General features: G+C 49.8%; 1 protein-coding gene across 2 annotated transcripts; it reads left to right on the top strand.

The window, feature by feature from the left end:
* The first annotated feature begins 3,010 nt into the window (after positions 1 to 3,010).
* Positions 3,011 to 19,372, top strand: REG4 (regenerating family member 4). 2 transcript variants are annotated; one of them, XM_062193515.1, is made up of 5 exons: positions 3,011 to 3,077; positions 9,261 to 9,358; positions 11,065 to 11,202; positions 13,427 to 13,532; positions 19,217 to 19,372. In XM_062193515.1, exons 1-5 carry the CDS (start codon positions 3,011 to 3,013, stop codon positions 19,282 to 19,284), a joined length of 477 nt encoding a protein of 158 aa, XP_062049499.1. In that variant the 3' UTR covers positions 19,285 to 19,372. The 2 variants fall into 2 exon arrangements, with proteins under 2 accessions (XP_062049499.1, XP_062049500.1); XM_062193516.1 differs by lacking the exons at positions 3,011 to 3,077; positions 9,261 to 9,358 and adding an exon at positions 9,445 to 9,575.
* Positions 19,373 to 20,508: the final 1,136 nt, after the last annotated feature.

The following is a 20,508-nucleotide window of genomic DNA, read 5'->3' as shown; positions in this document are numbered from 1 at the left end:
TTAAAGAAAAATTTTAGGCCAGCGCCGCAGCTCATTAGGCTAATCCTCCACCTGAGGCACCAGTACTCCAGGTTCTAGTCCTGGTTGGTGTGCCGGATTCTGTCCCAGTTGCTCCTCTTCCAGTCCAGCTCTCTGCTGTGGCCCGGGAAGGCAGTGGAGGATGGCCCAAGTGCTTGGGCTTCTGCACCCACATAGGAGACCAGGAGGAAGCACCTGGCTCCTGGCTTTGGATCAGCACAGTGCCGGCTGAAGTGGCCATTTGAGAGGTGAACCAACGGAAGGAAGACCTTTCTCTCTCACACTGTCTTAACTCTGCCTGTCCAAAAAAAAAAAAAAAAAAAAAAAAAAGAAAAAAAAGAAAAAAAAAGAAAAAGTTTTAAAGGGAGATCCCCAAAAAAGAAAAATAAAGGGAGAAGGTTGTCTTATCACAGATCACAGGATGTTGTTAGTGTTGATGACAGGGATATAAAGAAAAGATTCTGTTTGCACACGGGGAGTGGTCCTCTTCCCGGCTCCCAGGGCACCGTTCCGTATGTTCTCAAGCCATCACTCATTTTTCTGTCTACAGATAAGACTTTTATGAAAGGAATATTATTCGTAAACAACATTATTGCTCCCTGATTAAAACAAAGGTGATTAATTCCCAGGGCAAGCACATATAAAAGCTCTAGAAACTCTGGCCGGGACCACTCCAGACGCTGAGGAAGGCAGGGTCCCCTGAGCTCGCCGGTGCCAGGTAACCCCATCTGCAGCTGGGGCCCAGGGTTTTCTCGCAACGCCTCTTTTCTGCAGTCTGTTGTCCAGGCCAGAAATGACCAGGCACAGTCTGGCTGGCCTTCCTCGCGCATTCTGTTGCTGTGTTGCTTGAGCACTACTTCACATCTTTCCTCCTTCTCAGCGGCTTTGGTGTCAGCGCTCCAAAGGCGCAGCGGCTTTGGTGCCAGCGTTGGCTTAAACCCCAGCCCTGCGGCCCAGGCGCTGTGAAACTCGGGGAGCGTTGCTTCATCCCAGTGAGCCTTGCTTCTTCATCCGCAGGCTTCAGTAACGACCCACGCCGAGCTATGCTGTGGGGGTTCAATGAGAGGGCGTGCAGGCAGTCCGTGGACACCTGCAATTAATATCTAGATGGATCAGAAAGATGCTGTTCTTTCCTTCTCCCAGGCAATCAGCTTGATGGAGAAGCCCAAGAGTTCGATTTTAAAGGCGCTTCGGGACATTGAAAAAATGCCATTACTTACGTGAGGAACGTGCAGCAGCCGGGGTCGGGGTGGGCGGGGGAGCTCCACACTTCACCCTGGGTCCCCTCCTCTGTGGGTGCATGAACCCCAGATTAGCTGCTCCAGGAAAGCCTGCATTCCACTATCATATGCCACCCTCCCCTGGTAGCACGCTGCAAATACTGCGTGGGACTTAGACCATGTGTCCTGATTTGGGCATCATAAAGCAGGGTCAAATAAGAATTGAGCAAGTTTCTCATTTTAATAATTATTTGGGGAGAAAATCTAGAACCCAATCTCATGCTTACACTACAATAGGGCCTAGATAGATGAAAAGAGATGGGAATATGGATGAGTATTTTAATCTTATACAAGAGGGACAGGCAATCTTTCTGATATAGAGTCCAAAAAGTATAAGGGAAATCATAAATGCGATACTATAAATTTTTGAAAATTTCAGAATAGCAAAACACATGTTATAAGAGAAAAATACAAGCTGGCAAATACTATTGGTAATATGTGATGGATATAAATAGGCAAAAAGCTGTCACAAATCACCAAAAAAGAAAAGAACAATGAAGCAGAAACAGGTGCAAAGCTGCAAACTGAAAATTCACAAAAGAAATATAAAAGAAATATAAAGAGGAAATCATTATATGAAAAGATGTTCAACTCCATTTGTAATTTAAAAATAGCCACAAATCTCTAGCATAACAAAATCAGAAAAAAAAAGAAACGGACAAAATGAGCTGTTTGTGGGGTGGGAGTGGGGACCCAGCCTTGCTGGGCATTAGCAGCGGGATGTGGTGTGCAGCCAGTTCCGAGGGCACTTTAGCTGAGTGTCCAAATGACAATGTGCGTGTTTTGTGAGGCGGCAGCCCGCACAGGTGACTTTCCACACAAGAGCAACTCAAAGCTGCAGAAAGGTGCGTGGGTGCAGGACGATTTGCTGCAATCAAACTGGAAGGTTGCAGAACTGCGTGGTCTCACTGATATGAACCCCCCCCCCACACACACACATTCATGGAAGATTTCTGTAGGCTAATTCAACAAGCTGTTTATCCTTGGGAGACGATATGTGCTTCTTGTTTTTCTGGTTTTTCACTGGTCTTTTAATAATTCATGTATTGTTTGATAATGGAGAAGAGATTTTTTAAAAGTATTTTCTTTAAAAAAGAAAACTGATGTCAACTAAGTATAAAGCATAGTGCTGGACTGGCTGTGTCTGGGGACAGTGAGCAAAGGACTTCATGTCCATAGACCGCAGGGTTTCTCCTGTGTAAAACGGGGATATTGGACATATGTTCATTTTTAACATTTAAACATCTTGTGTTGGGAGCACTTATTGGATTTTCTTGACTTGAGAAAGCTGTTGCAGCCTCGCTTTGCGAAAGCTTGCCTTGGATGCCCTCTGCTGGCATTTCTGAAAATAACAGGAGCAGAGGCGTCACAGCTCACAAATTGCCATCACTCAGAGGAGGCCTCCTGCTACAGTGAGGTCTCTGGCACTGGTCTAGAAGGCCTTGCAGGTGAGAAAACCTCGAGTTAAACTTCCTCATTTCTACATTTATCTTGAGATTCCCTTTGTTGCCAAACCTGTATTTATACAGAAAAATACTCTCTTCTCCCATAGGCGACTTGACATTTAAATTCCCGGATCCTTCTCACCAGTGCAACTGTGCTCAGCTTGCAGATCTACAGGAATCCAGGAGCTGCAGAGGAAACTCGACACGGCTCTGGGGTCCTTGCAGCGGAGGGGTTCAAAGCTCGCCTGCGCCCAGGGGAAGGGGAAGATGGCTTCCGGAAGCATGTGGCTGCTCCTCCTGCTGAGCTGTGCGGCCAGCACTGAGGTCGTGGGTGGTGAGTACTGGTCACTTAGCTGGATCAAGCCCAAGGTCAGTGTTCATGCATTTCACACTACAGAGCCCTCTGCTTGCTCCCCCCGCCCCCCAATTAGGCAGCAAATAGATTTTAAAGACGAGAATGGAAACCAGCATAGTGTTGTAAAAAACCCAAAGGCTCTAGACTCAAACAAACCCAACCCTATATGGTTGCAAGCCATGGTAAAACATCAACTAAGTGTAAATTTTCTTAATTTTGCAAGTGTATTCTGCAGTATAGAGATGCTGTGTTAAAGCACCTGCCAGCTAGCAGCCTGTCCTGAGTCGTAACCAGGGTGAGAACCTCCCGATGTTGATGCATTGTGTCCAGGGATTTCATTTGGCAAGGGACCTACAACCTACAGACCAAACATCAAGTACAACATGGCAAGTGAGCCGAGTGGAAAGAATACTGTAGAATTGCCCAAAAGAGAAAGCAGGGGGAAGAAAGCTGTATGAGTGTGCTAAGAAACAGTGTCATGGAATAACTAAAAAGGAAGGATGCAAGATGTGGGCTCATTGGTGGAACTCCTTTGTTCTACTCAGGAGGCAAATGTGGCCAGAGAAGGCTAGATACTTGCCCAAGGTCACACAGCAGGACTAAGTGACATGGTGGCTACTGGTTTAGGGTGCCTGTACAGTCTGCTATGGCCCTGCTGGGTGTTGTAGGTGAAGGGTGAGTGAAGAATCCATGCTTGAGGATAAGAGGAGAGAGCCTCCTGCGGGATCCAGCGTGTACCACTCAGTACTCCTGCCAGGAGGAGGGGAGCATCTTTTGGTGGAAACACTAGGAGAAGCAGGGTTATTTGGGCATCGCGCTGACTCACGTGGCTGCAGTCTGTGGCCCTTGTCATGGTCTGCCCTTGACTTGTCCTTGCTCCCCGTGGCTCTCTCTCCTCAACCCCACACCTATTTTCAGCCAGAGTTCTCTGGACCATGGATGGCTGTGTAAGGAACCCAGCCACTCTTCTGAAGCACTCAGGAGGGTGTGACACACTGGCAGGCTGCCCTGGAGCCCCTCCCACCGAGCCGCCTCTGTGGCCATTTCCACGTGGCCAGCTACTTCCCTGTTGCTCTGCTGCTGAGATGACCTTGTTCTGGTACTTGGCTGACCTCAGGCTTCCTAAAAGACCTTGAGATTTGCCTCCGCTGTATCTCAGGGAATAAAAAATCAGTTCACTTTGGGATTACACCAGCCCTCTGGTTTCTCTCTCCCCCAAGGAGGTGGGATCACAATATTCAATAGCACAATATTCAACACAGGTGCTTCCATTGTTCTATAACAGACAGAACCTCCTCCCTGCTGCAGAGAAACTTTCTGTTTATCTTACTTTCTCAAGAGAACCTCCCTCAGGACACAGCCCACATGATCTGAGCTATGGCTTTGGGAAAAAAGTCAAATCTTGCTCTTAGTGGAAGTACAGGGGGGATGTATTCTTTTTCTCTCTGAACAACATCTGGTGGTCAAGATCACAACTCTGAGTGCCTGCAGAGGGATTTTCTGCCCCGGCCTGTGACCGTCCTCCTCCTGAAGTGAGGATGTCATTGACTCAATTCCTGAAGAGACAGAGGGCAATGTCATTTATGGACAATGGAAACTCCATCCAGTTAACATTTTCTTTTTATGTTTTTTTTTTTTTCTTTTCTGGCGTGCAGTGCCAGCACTGCTGCCGCAGTGTCCTGCTTCGATCCAGTTAATATCTTCCAGAGCAGTACTCTGGTTATAGTAATGGGGGTGAGGATCTTTTTCACAGCTACAATTTTAGCTGGTTACTAGTTATTAAACCATTACTACATTCTGGGGTCTGGACTGATCACTCTACATGAATTACCCCAACTAGTCTTCCCAACCATCCTAGGAAGATTGTTGAATGTCTGACCAGACACCATCTGGATGCAGCCCCGGTCCTCTGCTCTCAGGCTCATTAGTCCAATTATGCATTAGAAAAACAACAGCTTAAAATGGTTAGAAAATGTTCCAAAGGTCACACATCTAGGAAGAGGTGAAATAGGAAGACTTGGCGCAGTAGAGGAGATGCTGGGAGCTGGACCTCCTGATGCCACCTGTGCAGGGGTGAGGAGCTTCAGCACCGTGGGGGATGGAGGTGGGCTCGAGGGCTGCCCAGGAGACATCACTCAGCTCTCATCCCATCTGGGTGACCCCAAGAGCTCACTCACCCCCTGTATGGTGGCAATGCCCCTCCCTCTCTCTCTTCCTTGCTGAGGTTCTGTTAATTGCACGAGGTAGCCTGAATGACTGCGCCTGGCCCATTCAGAGTTTTCAATGCCTGAGCATTTAAAGGTCTCACTCAAGGCTCCTGTTGGAGTTGGACCTGCTGGTGCCAAATCTTATCTCCTTTGCTTGCTGGCTGTGGGCCCCCGGGAGATGACCACTTTTCGTGCCTCCGTTTCCTCACTTGGAACATGGAGATAAGACTGGCAGCTCTTTCACAGGGTTATCCTGGAGATGGCGAGAATCTGTGCAAGCTGCCTGGAGCAGCACCACCCCGGAAATGCTGTGACTGCGCGGACACCCAGCAGGCGCCTCCACAAACCAGCCTCTGGTTTTGCACTGTTGTACCTGAGTGAGTGCAAACAAAGGAGCTCCACACATTGATAAAATTTGATGGTCCTTTATTGCCAGCGGTAGAGTGGGCTCATGCCCTAGAGAACTCTCGATCCTGAAGCCCAAAGCAACAGGGTTTATAAAGGCAAAAACCACAAAATCGGGAATACATGGTTGCTAGGATCGGGGGAAATACATGGTTACCGGGGTCAAGCTGACCTAAAACCTATGCGAAACTAGTATCAATTATAATCTTGACAATACCAGTTACAATCTTAACAATTCCAATTATAATCTTGACATTAATCCAGGTATTGGTTTTAATCATATGTAGGACATAGACAAATTACATTTTTATCATTAACCCAGGTGCAGCCTATCCACTTCCAAGCTTGAGCGATCATACTAGGGGGTTTCTGTGCTCTGCCAAGTGTGATGTAGTGGACTGCTATTGTTCAACTGTTTTCAATCATAGTTTCAGATCAGAGTCTCACGGTGTAGGGGGGCACCTTCCCAGAATGGAGTCTCAGGTTCTCCAAAATGGAGTCCCTACTGTCAAAGTGTTACTTCAGCACTTCTAGAACTAAAATATCTCCACCAGGGGGCGCCCGTTCCTAGCAGGGCAAGGAGAGGGGCTAATGGAGGGGAAAGATGGAGAAGCAAGGACAGACAGAATGAGAGGCAGAGACAGAGTCGGGGTAAAGAGAGGCACACAAAGGCGGAGCCAACCAGGAACCGGAACCAGAAAGAGATAGAGAGACAAACCAAGTGGAGAGACGAGACAAAGAGACAGAGACAAATGGCCCTTTGGAGCTCCTGAGGAAGCCAGCGGAGCTGTGCCGGAAGCACGGGGCTGTCGCCAGGACTTCGCGCTCGGGCTTCGGGTCAAGGGCTCCTCCCTCACTCTCCTCGCCCGCACTCCGCCGCGAGGCCTGCCGCCTCCTGTCTCCAGGCTGCCCCTTCCGGACCCGCAAGCCCATTTCGTGATCTGCCCTTGGGGCATGGTACTCAGTGATCAGCCCACTCTTTAAGATCAATTTTTGCTCTAAGAGCCTAGGATCTTGGGGCAGGTTTCATGAGGCAGTGGGTTAAGCCACCACATAGGATGCAGGCATCCTGTATCAGAGCAGGGTTCAAATCCCGTCTCGTCTGCTTCCGATCCAGCTTCCTGCTAATGAGATCATGGGAGGAAGCAATGATGGCTCTAGTACTTGGGTTCCTGCCACGGCACGGGAGACCCTGATGGAGTTCTGGGCTCCTGGCTTCAGCCTGCCCCAGCCCTGCCTGTTGCTAGCATTTGAGTAGCAATCCAGTGGAGTAAAGACATTGCTCTCTCTCTCTCTCTCTCCATCTCCCTTTCTCTCTGTCGTTCTGCTTTTCAAGTAGATAAAAATAAATAAAATAAACATTAAAAGCAATCAAGGATTATTTTTTTTTATTTGAGAGGCAAAGAGAGTGAGATGCAGTGAATCACCCTTCTGCTGGTTCACTCACCAAATGCCTGCAACCAGTGGGGCAGGGGCAGGGGCCCTGAAGCTGGGAGCCAGGAACTCAACACCGGTCCCCTGCCTGGATGGCAGGAACCCAATTACTTGAGCTGTGTTTGTTGCTCCTGAGAGTTGTTTTTAGCAGGAAGCTGGAATGTGAGGGGAGCCAGGACTTGAACCCAGGTCCTCCAGTGTGGACGGTGAGTGCCCAAGTAGATTTTGATAACTGGACAAAATGCCCTCCCCTGGGCTCTGCTTTCTGTCCTCCTGACAGAGTGGATGAGGCCTCCCACCTTCTAATTATTTCTGTTGCTAAGTTTTGATTGCTCATCTTTGCATATTTGTAACAGCCTATGGTTGGGAGGGTTGGTGGCAGGAACACAGATTCTTGAGTGAGAGAACTGACTCTGAAAAGTGGGTTTTCTCTCTTGCTGTGTAACCATGGGCAGGTGGCCACCTTAACAACTGTTTTCTCACGTCCCTATGTCATTAGGATAAAAATACATGTAGCGTGGATGCATGGCTTAGCCTGACACCAAGTAGACTTGATATGTGGAAGCTGGTGACAGTGACAGCAATGATGACAGAAAGGCTTTCTTCTTACTTAACATACAGTTATGCTCATAATTCTAAACATGGCAGAGTGAGCAGTCACATCAGTATCATCGTACTGGCTTCAGTATATCTGAGGAACTCGTCAATGCCTTTTCTGCCATGCTTCGGCTGGGTTAGTCACCGTCCGTCCTTTGTAGATACATGAAACAGTGCATGCAAAAGACCTAAATCGACAATGCACTTCATGTTCTAAGTCAGAGGACCAGCTTGAGAAAGCTCCGAACAGCTGCTGAGCAGGGGACTTACCAGAGAGCAAGAGGACACCTGGGAGATTTTTAGGCAAGGAATGGAACGCAGCGGAAGAGTTGGGCCAGTCCACGACAGCAGTGTCCTCCAAGTCAGGAGAGAGGAAGCACTGGAGTAGGGAGCCACAGTGAAAAGAAAGACTCCTGTGCCCCTCGAGGGTGTCTGGGGGCGGCCACGTTGTCACAGGAGCCAGTGAGCGTGGCGCCCCCTGCATCCTCCGACCTCACGTGCTTCCAGCCATCTCCCCTCCTTCCCAACCCTCAGACTCAGCGGTGTGGCCCATTCACTGTCCCACTGGCAGGAGGACTGTGAGCCTCTCAGAACCACAGCTTTCTTTGCATCTAGGCCTGGCTGTCTCCTGCTCCTCTCCTGGATACACGCACTATACTTCAAGCAAACTTCAGTGCTTGCTATTTCTATGCATGCCTTGCACGTTCCTGCCTCCGTTCCTCTCCCAGCCCAGCTCCTTGGCCTGAAGTTTTCCCTCCCCTTATGACTGAGAAAAAACCCACTGTGCTCAAATTCCAGCAAAGTTGTCAGCTAGTCTGTCCCATGTGCCCCAGGCCGAAAGGACTAATTTCTCCCAGTTATGCTTAAAACGACCCCCTTTATGTACCTCGTCCACTCTTGTGCTACCTTGAATCATAGCTGTCTGATGTCCACCGCCAGTGCAGATCCTGCCCACTGCTGAGCCTGTCTATGCTTTGCATCCTGGGACTGAGGAAAACTGCAGAGTGGATTCAGGGGCCCACTGGGCCCAATGTGAGACAGATCAGAGCTCAACCCGTTGACCAGCTGACTTCCATAACCCCTGCTCTGACTGTGGGGCCTTGTGACCTTGGAGGTCCAACAGAATTACTACCAGTTCCCAGTCAGTGGCTGGTAGCCGCAGAAAGCTCTGATTATTTCTTGTTTCCAACACACTGTCATCAGGCAAAGGCCATCGGCCCCTTTGGGGAAGGCGGGTAGAAAGCTTAACAAGGTAAATATTTAGCCACGTATTTGGCAGGGCCCTTCCTGAAGGGACTCTTCCCGGACCACCACGGCCACGTGCAGCGGCGGCCCACGCCCCTCATCCATCCCCAACACCCCCATTGCCGATGACAAGCACAGACCTCAAGACTCTCTCGGGACGCCACGAAGTTGGGGGGGAAAGGAGTCATTCAAAGGTTCTGGACCGGGAGATTGCCAAGCCTGGGGTTGACAGTGTCTGCCGGCCTCACTTGTAATTGCCTTCTGTTGTGTGCAGGCGTCATCCTGAGACCCAGCTGTGCTGCAGGGTGGTTTTACAACAGAGCCAGTTGCTACGGATACTTCCGGAAGCTGAGGAGCTGGTCTGATGCTGAGGTAAGGAATGTGGCCACTCAGCTTCTCTGGACCAGCCAGAGCCCCAGTCGCCTTTGAGTCACTCAGAATCAAGGGTCCTTCCTGGGCCGTGAGCGGGGCAGCTGCCTGGCTGATGGACAGAAGAGAAGAGGTTGAGTGTTCAGCTTGTTCAATGTTGAGATTAAGAGTGAAGCAGGTGCTGCATCCCGGATCCCAGATAGGCTGCATGGACGGAAGGGTGAGTGGGAAATGCCTCTGGCCCTCAGTCAGCTCTTGGTCAGGAAAGAGAGATGTGGAAATGAAAGAAGACGAGGGACTTGCAGGAAGCATCACTGAGTCGCTGTATGTGATTTACTGTAAGAGAGTGGGCTACAGACGTGCTTGGGCCGGAGGACCCAGGGCTTCCTGTCAGAGTGATGCCATAAAAACCATGGGCAGGTTTCAGTGCTGTCAGGACCCACAAATCTGTCGATTGCGTCTCACAGTCTCAGTCTGAGACACCCTAAGTTACTCCAACAGATGTGGGGAGGCAGTGCTGCATGGCCCTGACCTGTGCCTGCTGGACTGAGTGACCAATGGGAGGGGAGGGCAGGGGACGATGGGAACTTTGCAGCATGGTCAGGGCCTAGAACGACCTCAGGATTCCTGTTCATAGCCCAACAAGAAGAACAGGAAAAATAACAGCAAAAATAAGAATAGAGCCATCTACCATGAGACAACTCCCAAGGGTTCAAAAGTATTCTCTGACCTTAAAAAAAAAAAATACAGGATAGGCCGGCGCCGCGGCTCAATAAGCTAATCCTCCGCCTAGCGGCGCTGGCACACCGGGTTCTAGTCCCGGCCGGGGCACCGGATTCTGTCCCGGTTGCCCCTCTTCCAGGCCAGCTCTCTGCTGTGGCCTGGGAGTGCAGTGGAGGATGGCCCAAGTCTTTGGGCCCTGCACCCCATGGGAGACCAGGAGAAGCACCTGGCTCCTGCCTTTGGATCAGCGCGGTGTGCTGGCCGCAGCGCACCAGCCGCGGCGGCCATTGGAGGGTGAACCAACGGCAAAGGAAGACCTTTCTCTCTGTCTCTCTCTCTATCCACTCTGCCTGTCCAAAAAAAAAAAAAAAAAAAAAAAAAAAAATACAGGATAATGCAAGATGTTGGCGCTTAAACAGAAAATCTCAGTGCAGAATGAGCATAAGTGCCTTTGTCAACATTGCCCAGAGAGTGACTAGCAGAGCAAATCCAGGGAAGGCTAGCCTAACACAATGATTTTTCTAAGTCCTGGATAATTAGATAATAGATAGATGATAGGTAGGTAGATATATAGGTAGTTATTGATAGATACATAGATAGATGACAGATAGATATTGATCCATAGATAGATAAGCAAAGATAGAGTTTCTGTGGCTGTAATTGGAAAGCTGAGCCTCAGAGGGCTGGAGTGGCATGCCAAAGTCACACACATGAATGAGAGGTGAGACCAGGGCCCCAGGCACTTCCTCGGGGCCCTAAATCTCTTGCCCTTGCCTTGAACTGCCTCTCCCTCTGCGACCTGACACTGTGGCAGCTGTGTCTTCTCCTACGGTGACAGGAAGTCCTGTGTGGGGTTTGGATCCCAGCTGCTAAAAGAGATGGGATCTGCCTGGGTCCGTTTGTCTTGGCACAGCAGGGCTGTAGGAGAGGGCTGTGCATTGAAACCTTGAGGTGTCATCATTAACGGGACCTCTGCTTGTGTGCAGCTCGAGTGCCAGTCCTATGGAAATGGAACCCACCTGGCGTCCATCCTGAACGCAAAGGAGGCCAGTGTCATAGCCAAGTACATAAGTGGCTTTCAAAGAAACCAGCCTGTCTGGATCGGCCTGCGTGACCTGCAGAAGGTAACATCTGACCAAGTCCACTCTTGAGTACCCCTCAAGCGCACCCTTCTGAGAACTGGCTCTGCCCCCTCCCAGGGGCACAGGCGTGGATCTTCAATGAAGCACCTCCACCTAGCAAGGGCAAAGCCTCAAGGTTAGGGGCCCAGCCCTGGTCCGCAGTGGAGGTTATGGTTTGAGTGACACCATTTTATAGATTTCCTGTCTAATCCAGTCCCTCCTGTTAGAACAAAAAACTACCAACTTTCCAGAGAGTCTTCCAGAAAAACCAGTTTGTATACAAGTGTGCTTCAAAGACTTCATGGAAATAGAATTTAAAAATAAGTAAATTTTAATGCAAAAGAATTTTGAAATCCAGGCTTGGTAGTTTTCCTAATATGCATTTTCCATGAATATTTTTTGAAGATTTCACATATGCATAGATCTCAAGTTTTTTCGGCATGAAAAATAAACCTGTGTGTGTGTCTGTATGTGTATGTGTATGTGTATGTGTATGTGTATGTGTGTGTGTGTGTCTGTGTACCTGTAATGAAACTCAGATTACTCAAATCCCCAGAAGGTATTTAGCTGAAGTTAGAAACTTTCAGACATCCCTTTTCTTACAGTCTGCTACTTTTTATGTTATCCTTAGTTTTCAGCACTGACTGCTCACTTGTTCTCCGGCAGCATCGCGCTGTAAGGAATGGTCCAGGAGGCCTTCATTAGGAATGCCTGGTGCTGAGGTGTCTCTGTGAGGCCTGCAGTTTGCAGGTTCTTTGTGCAGCTCCTATAGTTTGTTCAAATGGATGCAGCAAATGCAAGGAGAGAGCTCCCGTTCTTTCTGCTGCTTGGTAAAACTGCTGAAGACACCACACAGTCATACATCCTCTTTTATGAATATGTGTTTACCCTTTAGTATTTACTCGTGAATATCTTCGTGCGTTTTCTCCTCTTGAATATTATGTCGTAGCAAAGCTAGTAATTTGTTGCCATAGTTGTTATATTTCATCCATGCATTTAGCTTTAAATGGCATTTATTTGCTGGTTAGGAAGTTTAGATTTTTATGTATTCACATTGTCATCGATCACAACCCTGTCATTCAAAGACAGGATAAATATTTACGTCTATTTCTGTAGGATATTTTTTGCAGTTTAGTTGTTTACATTCATAACTGTCTTCATCCATTGTTTGTTGCTGTAGTGGAATAGCGGGGTGATTTATAAAGAAAACAGGGCTCACAGTTCTGGGAGCTGAGGAGTCCAGACTTGAGTGGTGGTATCAGGGAAGGGCCCAGCCCTGTGGCAACTCATGGCACAGAGTGGAAGGACAAGTGTGGGTGGACAGAGGGAAGGAGGCCAAACTGAAGCTGTCTTGGTCCCCAAAGTGATGTCTCCACCCCTTCACAAGGCTCCGCCTCCGTGTCTCAAACACCTCCAACACCGCTGCGCTGAGGAATGAGTTTTGCGACATATGAATTGTTGGAGACCCATTCCGACCATAGTAACGACTGAAGAACATAAGTGGCAAGCAAACATTCCCAACAATGTGCCTTATCTCTGGTAATTGAAGGCATGCAGTTAAAACAACAATATAATTTGTTTATTATATTATCAAGATTTGTCTTAGTGAGTCTCATTTTTAAGGGTATAGAGAAGTTGTTCTCGTGCCATGTTGATATGGCCGTACGTTCCTACAAGTGAATGAACTGCTTTTGGAAAGCCTTTTGACTGTGTGTTATCAATAACTTCATCTAGGCATTCCCTTTGACCCATCAATTCTAACTCTGGGAATCTGACATAAGGAAAAGTTTTAGATACCAAAACAACTTAATAATATAATTTTTAGTAAAAGGATTCTTTAGAATAATCATAAATTAGAAACAATATACCTATCAGTCAACAGGAGAATATTAAGGTGAATTACGGTACAGTCTTAACATTTAAAAACATATTTAGGAAGCAAGATACAAAATTGAATATATTTTTTAAAGACCACAACATTTCTTAATACTTACAAGTGTAGTGATGCATAAAAATTCCTACTGCAGTAGCAAATATGCTAAAATATCACTAATGTTTTCCTGTCAGTGGTTGCATGGAGTGACTTCTGTTTTTCCCGCCCGTGCATTTCTGGGCTTTCCCAAGGTTTGAAATGCACACTGTTGCCTTCAAGGGCCCTGAGCAGAGCATCCTGGCTATGAGCAGGGGGGCTGGCCCATGGCACATCTCCCCATCTCCTCCATTGCAGAACCAGCGTTGGCAGTGGATTGATGGGACCACGTATGTGAATGGATCCTGGGCTGGCCAGCCCCAGGGTGAGAACAAGCACTGCGCTGAGGTGAACCACAGAAACAGTAAGTGCCCAGGCCTTGCCCCTTTCGCCTTCCCAAATCACAGCTCTTTCCCTGGTCCCAGTAACAGCAAAAATGGATGTCCGTGCCCTTCCTTCCCGCCTGCCCGCTGTCAACCAGCAGCTCTTTCCTTCCACAGGACAATGACCTTGCCAAGGACTTTGCCTACCTTTGATTTTTGCCATATCGATGCTCTAGCTGAGCAATTGTTGACTGCACATTTGCCCTCAGTCCGCTCACTTTCTTGAATACATCTGTTTTGAAACCATGAAGGAACGGCAGTCCCGTAGTGAGAGACCCAGACCGTGGGGAGTAAATCTGTGTAGTGAAATCAGATTATTCCTTCATGATTTCTTTACAACTGAGGTTCCTCAGGGGCTCTGGAAATGCAATCTTGGTCTGGTTCCTTCTCTTGTTTCTCTGAGTTTTCCCCAGAATGTGGTGTCCAGAACCTCAGCTGCAGGCTGTGTATGGTCACTTGAGCCCCCTCCTTTCCCTGGCCCGCTTTCAGGCCAGTTAGAGTGTTCAACCTGGGTACCAATGACATTTCAGGATGGATAATTCTTTGCGAGGAGTTCTCTGTACATTGCAGAAGGTGTAGCAATATCCTTGGTTTCCACTGTAGATACCAGTGCTCCCCACCCTGGCTTGTGACAATCAGGTATTTCTCCAGACTTTGCCAAATGTCCTAGGAAGTGAGGGGAGGAGGGAGAATCACCCTCTCCACCCCCAACAACCACAGCTAAGTGATGTAGAAGATTTCACTGTAAAACAAGACCATGGGAGGATACTGATCCCAAAGTTCACGGATTTGAGAACCTCCCAGTGGGTCGTGGTGGCCATCACAGTGACACCTGCACTCCCTTCCTGACCAAGAAGAGGACTGGGACTGCCAGGTCTGGGGACTCAGGGACTGGAGTGAGGGTAGGAAGAGATTTTTTTTTTTTTTGACAGGCAGAGTGGACAGTGAGAGAGAGAGAGACAGAGAGAAAGGTCTTCCTTTTGCCGTTGGTTCACCCTCCAATGGCCGCCGCGGTAGGTGCGCTGTGGCCGGCGCACCGCGCTGATCCGATGGCAGGAGCCAGGTGCTTCTCCTGGTCTCCCATGGGGTGCAGGGCCCAAGAACTTGGGCCATCCTCCACTGCACTCCCTGGCCACAGCAGAGAGCTGGCCTGGAAGAGGGGCAACCGGGACAGGATCGGTGCCCCGACCGGGACTAGAACCCGGTGTGCCGGCGCCGCAAGGCGGAGGATTAGCCTAGTGAGCCGCGGCGCCGGCCGGAAGAGATCTGCTGTGCCAAGCAGGACACAAACAGGGCTTTCTGTTGTTTGAGGGTTAGAGCTCATTAGAGCAACAAAGGAGAGGGAGCCAAGTTTTTAACAGCAAAAAGCAATGGCAGATTCTGAGGAAGAGTCTCAGGGATAATAAGAAGCTGGGGAAGTGGGGCAGACATTTGGCACAGTGATTAAGATGCCGCTTGGGCCGCCCATAACCCTTACTGGAGCACTTGGGTTCAGATCCCTGCTCCACTTCTGATTCCAGCTTCCTGCTAATGCATACTTGGGGAGGCAGGAGGTGACAGCTCATGTAGTTGGATCCCTGCTACCCTTCTAAGACCCAGATAGAATTCCCAGCTCCTGGCTTTGACCTGGCCGCATTCTAGCTGTTGTAGGTGTTTGGGGGGAATGAATCAGCAGATGGAAGATCTCTGTCTCTGTTTCTCTCTCTCAGTGTCTGAATTTCAAATAAAATGAAAATAAATGAAAACTTTTTTTTTTTAAAGTGGAGAAAGTGATTTCATAAAGTGCAAATGTCATTTTGAAAGGCCCAAGTCAGCAAAAAATGGAAGGAGCACTGTCAGGACCCACAGGTAGAACCGAGTGAACTGTGTTTCTATCCCAATGAAGGAAGGAAGTGTGAACACTTAGTCCAGACTCAGACTGGGCCATCCTAGGAAGTAGTGAGAAAGTCATCACTAGAGTTACCCAAGCAAAAGGTCTACATTGTCCCTTTTTTATTAAACATTTTATTTATTTATTTGAAAGTCAGAGTTACACAGAGAGAGAAGGAGAGGCAGAGAGAGAGAGAGAGAGAGAGAGGTCTTCCATCCGCTAGTTCACTCCCCGATTGGCCACAACAGACAGGGCTGGGCAGATCCAAAGCCAGGAGCCAGGAGCTTCTTTTGTGTTCCCGATGCAGGTGCAGGGGCTCAAGGACTTGGGCCATTTTCTACTGCTTTCCCAGGCCATAGCAGAGAGCTGGATCAGAAGTGGAGCAGCCGGGACTCGAACTGGCGCCCATATAGGATGCCGGCACTGCAGGCGGCGGCTTTACCCGCTATGCCACAGCACCAGCCCCTTCCTTTTTTTTGGCGGGGGGAGCAGAGGGGGAAGAAAGTCAGACAGTTCAGGCCCTGGTGACACCACCACACTGGCTCCTGCCCTTCTTTTTTGTTTATTTATTTATTTGACAGATAGAGTTAGACAATGAGAGAGAAAGACAGAGAGAAAGGTCTTCCTTCCATTGGTTCACCCCCTAAATGGCCGCCATGGCCAGAGCTATGCTGATTCGAAGCCGGGAGCCAGGTGCTTCTTTCTGGTCTCCCGTGAGGGTTCAGGGCCCAAGCACTTGGGCCATCTTCCACTGCTTTCCTGGGCCACAGCAGAGAGCTGGACTGGAAGAGGAGCAGCCTGGACTAGAACCCGGCGCCCATAAGGGATGCCGGCGCTGCAGGCGGAGGATTAACCAAGTGAGCCACGGCGTCAGCCCCCCCGTCCTTTTAATTGTAGTTGAAACACTAGGCATGCTAGAAGAGAGTCATGATGGCACACAAGGGCCAACTGAGGAGCTGATTGAAGATCCCAAATCCAGGCGTTCAGTTCAGACCCTGCATCTCCAGGGCTGGCAGCCAGACCAGCTTTGGGGAAGCAGGAGATCGGACGCCTCTCAAGCCCCTCCCACTGGACAAAGTCCCCCTTGGCCTGTCATCCATGGTGATGTCAGTGAGGGCAGTAGTGAAGTAACCCGTGTCGGGTGCAAGAGAATCATGTGCTCTTGGGAACACCGCGTCTCTTGGATTCCATTCCTTGCCCGCGGTCGATCACCCAGCTCGCAGCCATCAGAGTGCCTCTGCAGGCTCTCGAATCAGAAAAGCTAAGGAATGAAGCAAGGATTCGAGAAAAGCTGGTGGAATATGGACCTGGAAGGAAAATTCCCCTTGACCCCATCGATGTCATTTTATGTTTGTAGAATGGATTTCGCCTCTGGAGATTTTCTTTAAAATTCAAGACATAATATTAATGCCTTACGCAGCCCAGGGACTCTTCTGTGACAGGACTGTTTTTTTTTTTTCCTGTCTATTTAGAAGGATCTTCAGAGCGTCTTACACCCTGTGCCTTCCTCTCACCCTTTCTGCTCTGCCCTGTACCACAACGTGACTGTCAGTGGCTGGGAAATGGCAGCTCCCAGTGCTTCATGGCTTCTCTCCTGTTCACCGGGAGGCATTTCATAGCGCAGGGTAACAAGAGATTTCACATTCAGTCTAGTTAGTGGTCAGGACACAGGTTCTGCCTTCTAAACACCCAGGGTAGAATTGCAGCACCTGCACTTAACTGAGCTGTGCGATCCTGGGCAGACCTCTTATTCTCTGCACCTGCTCTGCCTCCCCATGAAGAGGGGGCAATAAGAGTAGGCATCAGGTGTGGGCTAGGCTCATGGCTCCCTGCTCTGGAGGGGAGAGGATGCTCTCAGAGCCAGTGTCACTGCCCTGGGCCCTCTGGTGCTGGGGAAGAGGAGAATGAAAGCAGATACCTTAGCAGGGAGTGCCTGTAGGTGAGCTGCTTGTGCTGCCTGAAGCTGCCTGTTCCACTCACACATGGGCGCACCGGGTGCCAATCTCAAGCAGTCCATGGACGATGTGTTCCCAGACCAGCTCTCTCATCTGTTGGAGCAGGTCCTGGCCAGTGGCCTTGTACCACATTCTCATTGCCCCATGCTGTGACAGTGCACAGAAAGTGTGCAGACCTTCTCTCTCTCTCTCTTTCTTTCTTTTTAAGATTTTATTTGTTTATTTGAGAGGTAGAGTTACAGACTGTGAGAGGGAGACACAGAAAGGTCTTCCTTCTGCTGGTTTACTCCCCAAAGCCAAGAGCTTCTTCCAGGTCTCCCATGCAGGTGCAGGGGCCCAAGCACTCGGGCCATCTTCTATTGCTTTCCCAGTCCATAGCAGAGAGTTAGATTAGAAGAGGAGCAGCTGGGTCTCGAACCGCCGTCTATATGAGATGCTGGTGCCACAAGTGGGGGATTAACCTACTGTGCCACAGCGCCGGCCCCCTGCAGCCCTCATTTCAGTTTTACTCTCTGACCCCAGTGCAAGGTGTCAGGTGCACAGGCAGGGGCAGGCCCAGTCCTCTGGAAGCTCCTGAGAACTAGGAATGGGAAGGGCGCCCCGCCCTCCACCATGTACGCCACACACTGACAGGACCCGGCCAGCAGGTCCAAGCCTGAACAGAAACCTCCCTGGGAAACACTTAGCACTGTGCTGCAGACAGGATGACGAACCATCAGCCCAGGACGAGTGTAGTTTCTGGGAGGGACGCCACTGGGACTGTCATCGGACACATGCCTCGCTCTGTAGGCTGCCAGCTTCCCACTCGGTCCTTCTAGGTGCACGTACACGGGTGTGATGCGCCTGGCTTCAGTAGCTTGCTGTTCTTTGAGCTTTCAACCATGGCTGCTTGGGATCTCAGAGGTTGACCTCACCACTCTCGCCACGACCCTGGTTCACACCCAAGAGCCCTTGGTCCTCGATAGGTCCAGGTGAAGCCCTGCCGTCCCTCAGAAGCTTCAGTGGGGCTTCTGCAGTTGAGTGGGACACACAAATTATCCTGCTTTCTCTCACTGGGGTTTGCATCTATGCCAGGGTTCTCCAGAGACAGACGAAATCAAGTGGAAGGAAAGAGAGTGGGAGAAACGTTGTGAGGCGCTGGCTCACGCAGTCATGGGGACTGGCAAGTCAGATTCGCAAGGCAGGCCAGCAGGCTGGAAATTTCCAGAAAGAGTTAATGTTTCAGTCTTAAATCCAGACACTCTAGAGGCAGAATTTCTGCCTCTTGGGAAAACAGTCAGACACGGCTCACTCACATTATAAAGGATAATCTGCTTTACTCAAAGTCTATCAATGTAAATGTTAATCATATGGCAAGCAAGCAAACAAACAAAAACCTTCAAGGGAAGGCACTGGGCCAGCAGTTAAGATTCTGGTGGAGATGTTTGCATCCCAAATCAGAGAGCGTGGGTTAAGTCCTGCTCCACTCCTCATCCCGACCTTCTGCTAACGTACACCCTGGGAGACAGTGTGTTGTGGCTGAAGTCTTTGGGTCCCTGCAACCCACGCGGGAGACCAGGATTGGATTCTTGGCTCCTGGCTGCAGGCTAGCCCAGTCCCAGCTGTTGTGAGCATCTGAGTAATGAACCAGGAGTAGAGAGCCCTTTCTCTTTCTGTCTGTCCCTGTCTCTCTAGGTGTGCCTCTCAAATGTGCATGTGTGTGTATGTATACACAGAATCATCTAAATTGGTTTTTGTCCAAACAACTGGATACCGTCTCCTAACCAGATTGACAGGTAAAAAAGTAACCATGAAAGCTCAATACAGAACTGGATGTATTTCAATCTCTGTTTTCTTACAGGGTTTTTAACTTGGAACAGCAATGAATGCAGCCTGCGCCAACACTTCCTGTGCAAGTACCAACCTTAGAGCGAGAATCAAGATTCTGCCAAGCCTGGCACAGGCCCATCTCCTCTTCCTTCTCGGCCACGCTGGCTAAACTGCTGTATCTCTGAGAGTAAACCTTGCAACTAAACGGAGGAGGCCTCGGCTGCACTGACTTCCTTGGGCATAGAGACAGCACTGGGACAGCAGTGGCTTCTAGCTCTAAATGTCCGTGCCACGAGCCCTTTCCCTTCTACTCTTTCTCCCCCTCCCTTCTCTCTGGCTGCCTCAAGTGATCCAGGAGTGTGTGTCCCCAGCTGGTGACCCCAACTGGGTCTTTGGCCACAGGGATTGAAAGTTTGAAGACAGAAGGAGGGAATCTGGTCCTCTGGTTCTGAACCTCCTGCCCTCTCATTTGGCACGTCCTCCCCTTAGTCATCTGCTTATTTTCCCTTTTCCCGTGGGCACACTCACCAGGAAAGTCCCTGGGAGGCTGATACAGGCCACACGTTCTTTCAATAAACAGCTGTATACATGGGAGGTTGCTGAGTTCCAGTCCAGTAGTGATGGGAGTGGAGAGGTGAAATAAGATTTACAAACTCCCAAGTGTTTCTTCATCTCCTTCTTGCTGGCCCCTGCCCCCAGCTCCCCAGCAGCAGCCTTGGTTTGAGGAGAGCCGAGATGGAGGTCAGAGGCCTGCCAGCCTTGGAGCAGGGCTGAGTGAGGGGCAGTTATTCGGCGATGAGGCCGAGGTGACAGTCACGGCCAGGCCAGTGCAGTGGGTGTTGTTTTGGCCTGAGGGGTCATCTCTTTCCTGCCATGAACAACCTGTGTGGTCTTGCTCCCTTCCCTTTGCCTGTGAGGTTTGGGGTTTCTTATGGGGGTGGTTGCTCCAGCAGTCGGAGGTCATTTTGCTCTCGGGCATGTGATCGCTTAGGTCATGAATCTCCATGGCGACTTAAGGAGAAGCCGTGTGGACTCGATGGTTCCAGAAAGTGTGCCTCTGGCATGGCCGTGTTCACACTGCACAGCACCGGGCCGAGGGGCCTGTGGCTCGGCTGCACTGTTCAGACCACACAGGTGGCTGCTTGCTTCCTTCGCGTTGCTCAGCCAGCCAGGATTCACCATCTTCCACCCTAATCTGTGCCCTGTCACTGGTGAGTGGTGACTGAGAGAAGGGCACGACCAAGAAAGGAGGGGTGGGATGGATGGGGCCCCAACCACTCTCCCCCTGCGACTCCCTGTTCCTCTCTTTCTCCCGTCACACCC

This window comes from Lepus europaeus, chromosome 5 (assembly GCF_033115175.1).
Source record: "Lepus europaeus isolate LE1 chromosome 5, mLepTim1.pri, whole genome shotgun sequence".
In the NCBI taxonomy this organism is placed as follows: domain Eukaryota; kingdom Metazoa; phylum Chordata; class Mammalia; order Lagomorpha; family Leporidae; genus Lepus; species Lepus europaeus.
Note: the sequence above shows the minus strand (reverse complement) of the source record. Positions and strands in the feature narration are given on the sequence as shown.

Coding starts and splice junctions, on each gene's coding strand:
- REG4 (XM_062193515.1), top strand. CDS start 3,011: ATGGCTTCCGGAAGCATGTGGCTGCTCCTCCTGCTGAGCTGTGCGGCC. Junction 3,078..9,260: donor CAGCACTGAGGTCGTGGGTG/GTGAGTACTGGT, acceptor TGTTGTGTGCAG/GCGTCATCCTGAGACCCAGC. Junction 9,359..11,064: donor GGAGCTGGTCTGATGCTGAG/GTAAGGAATGTG, acceptor GCTTGTGTGCAG/CTCGAGTGCCAGTCCTATGG.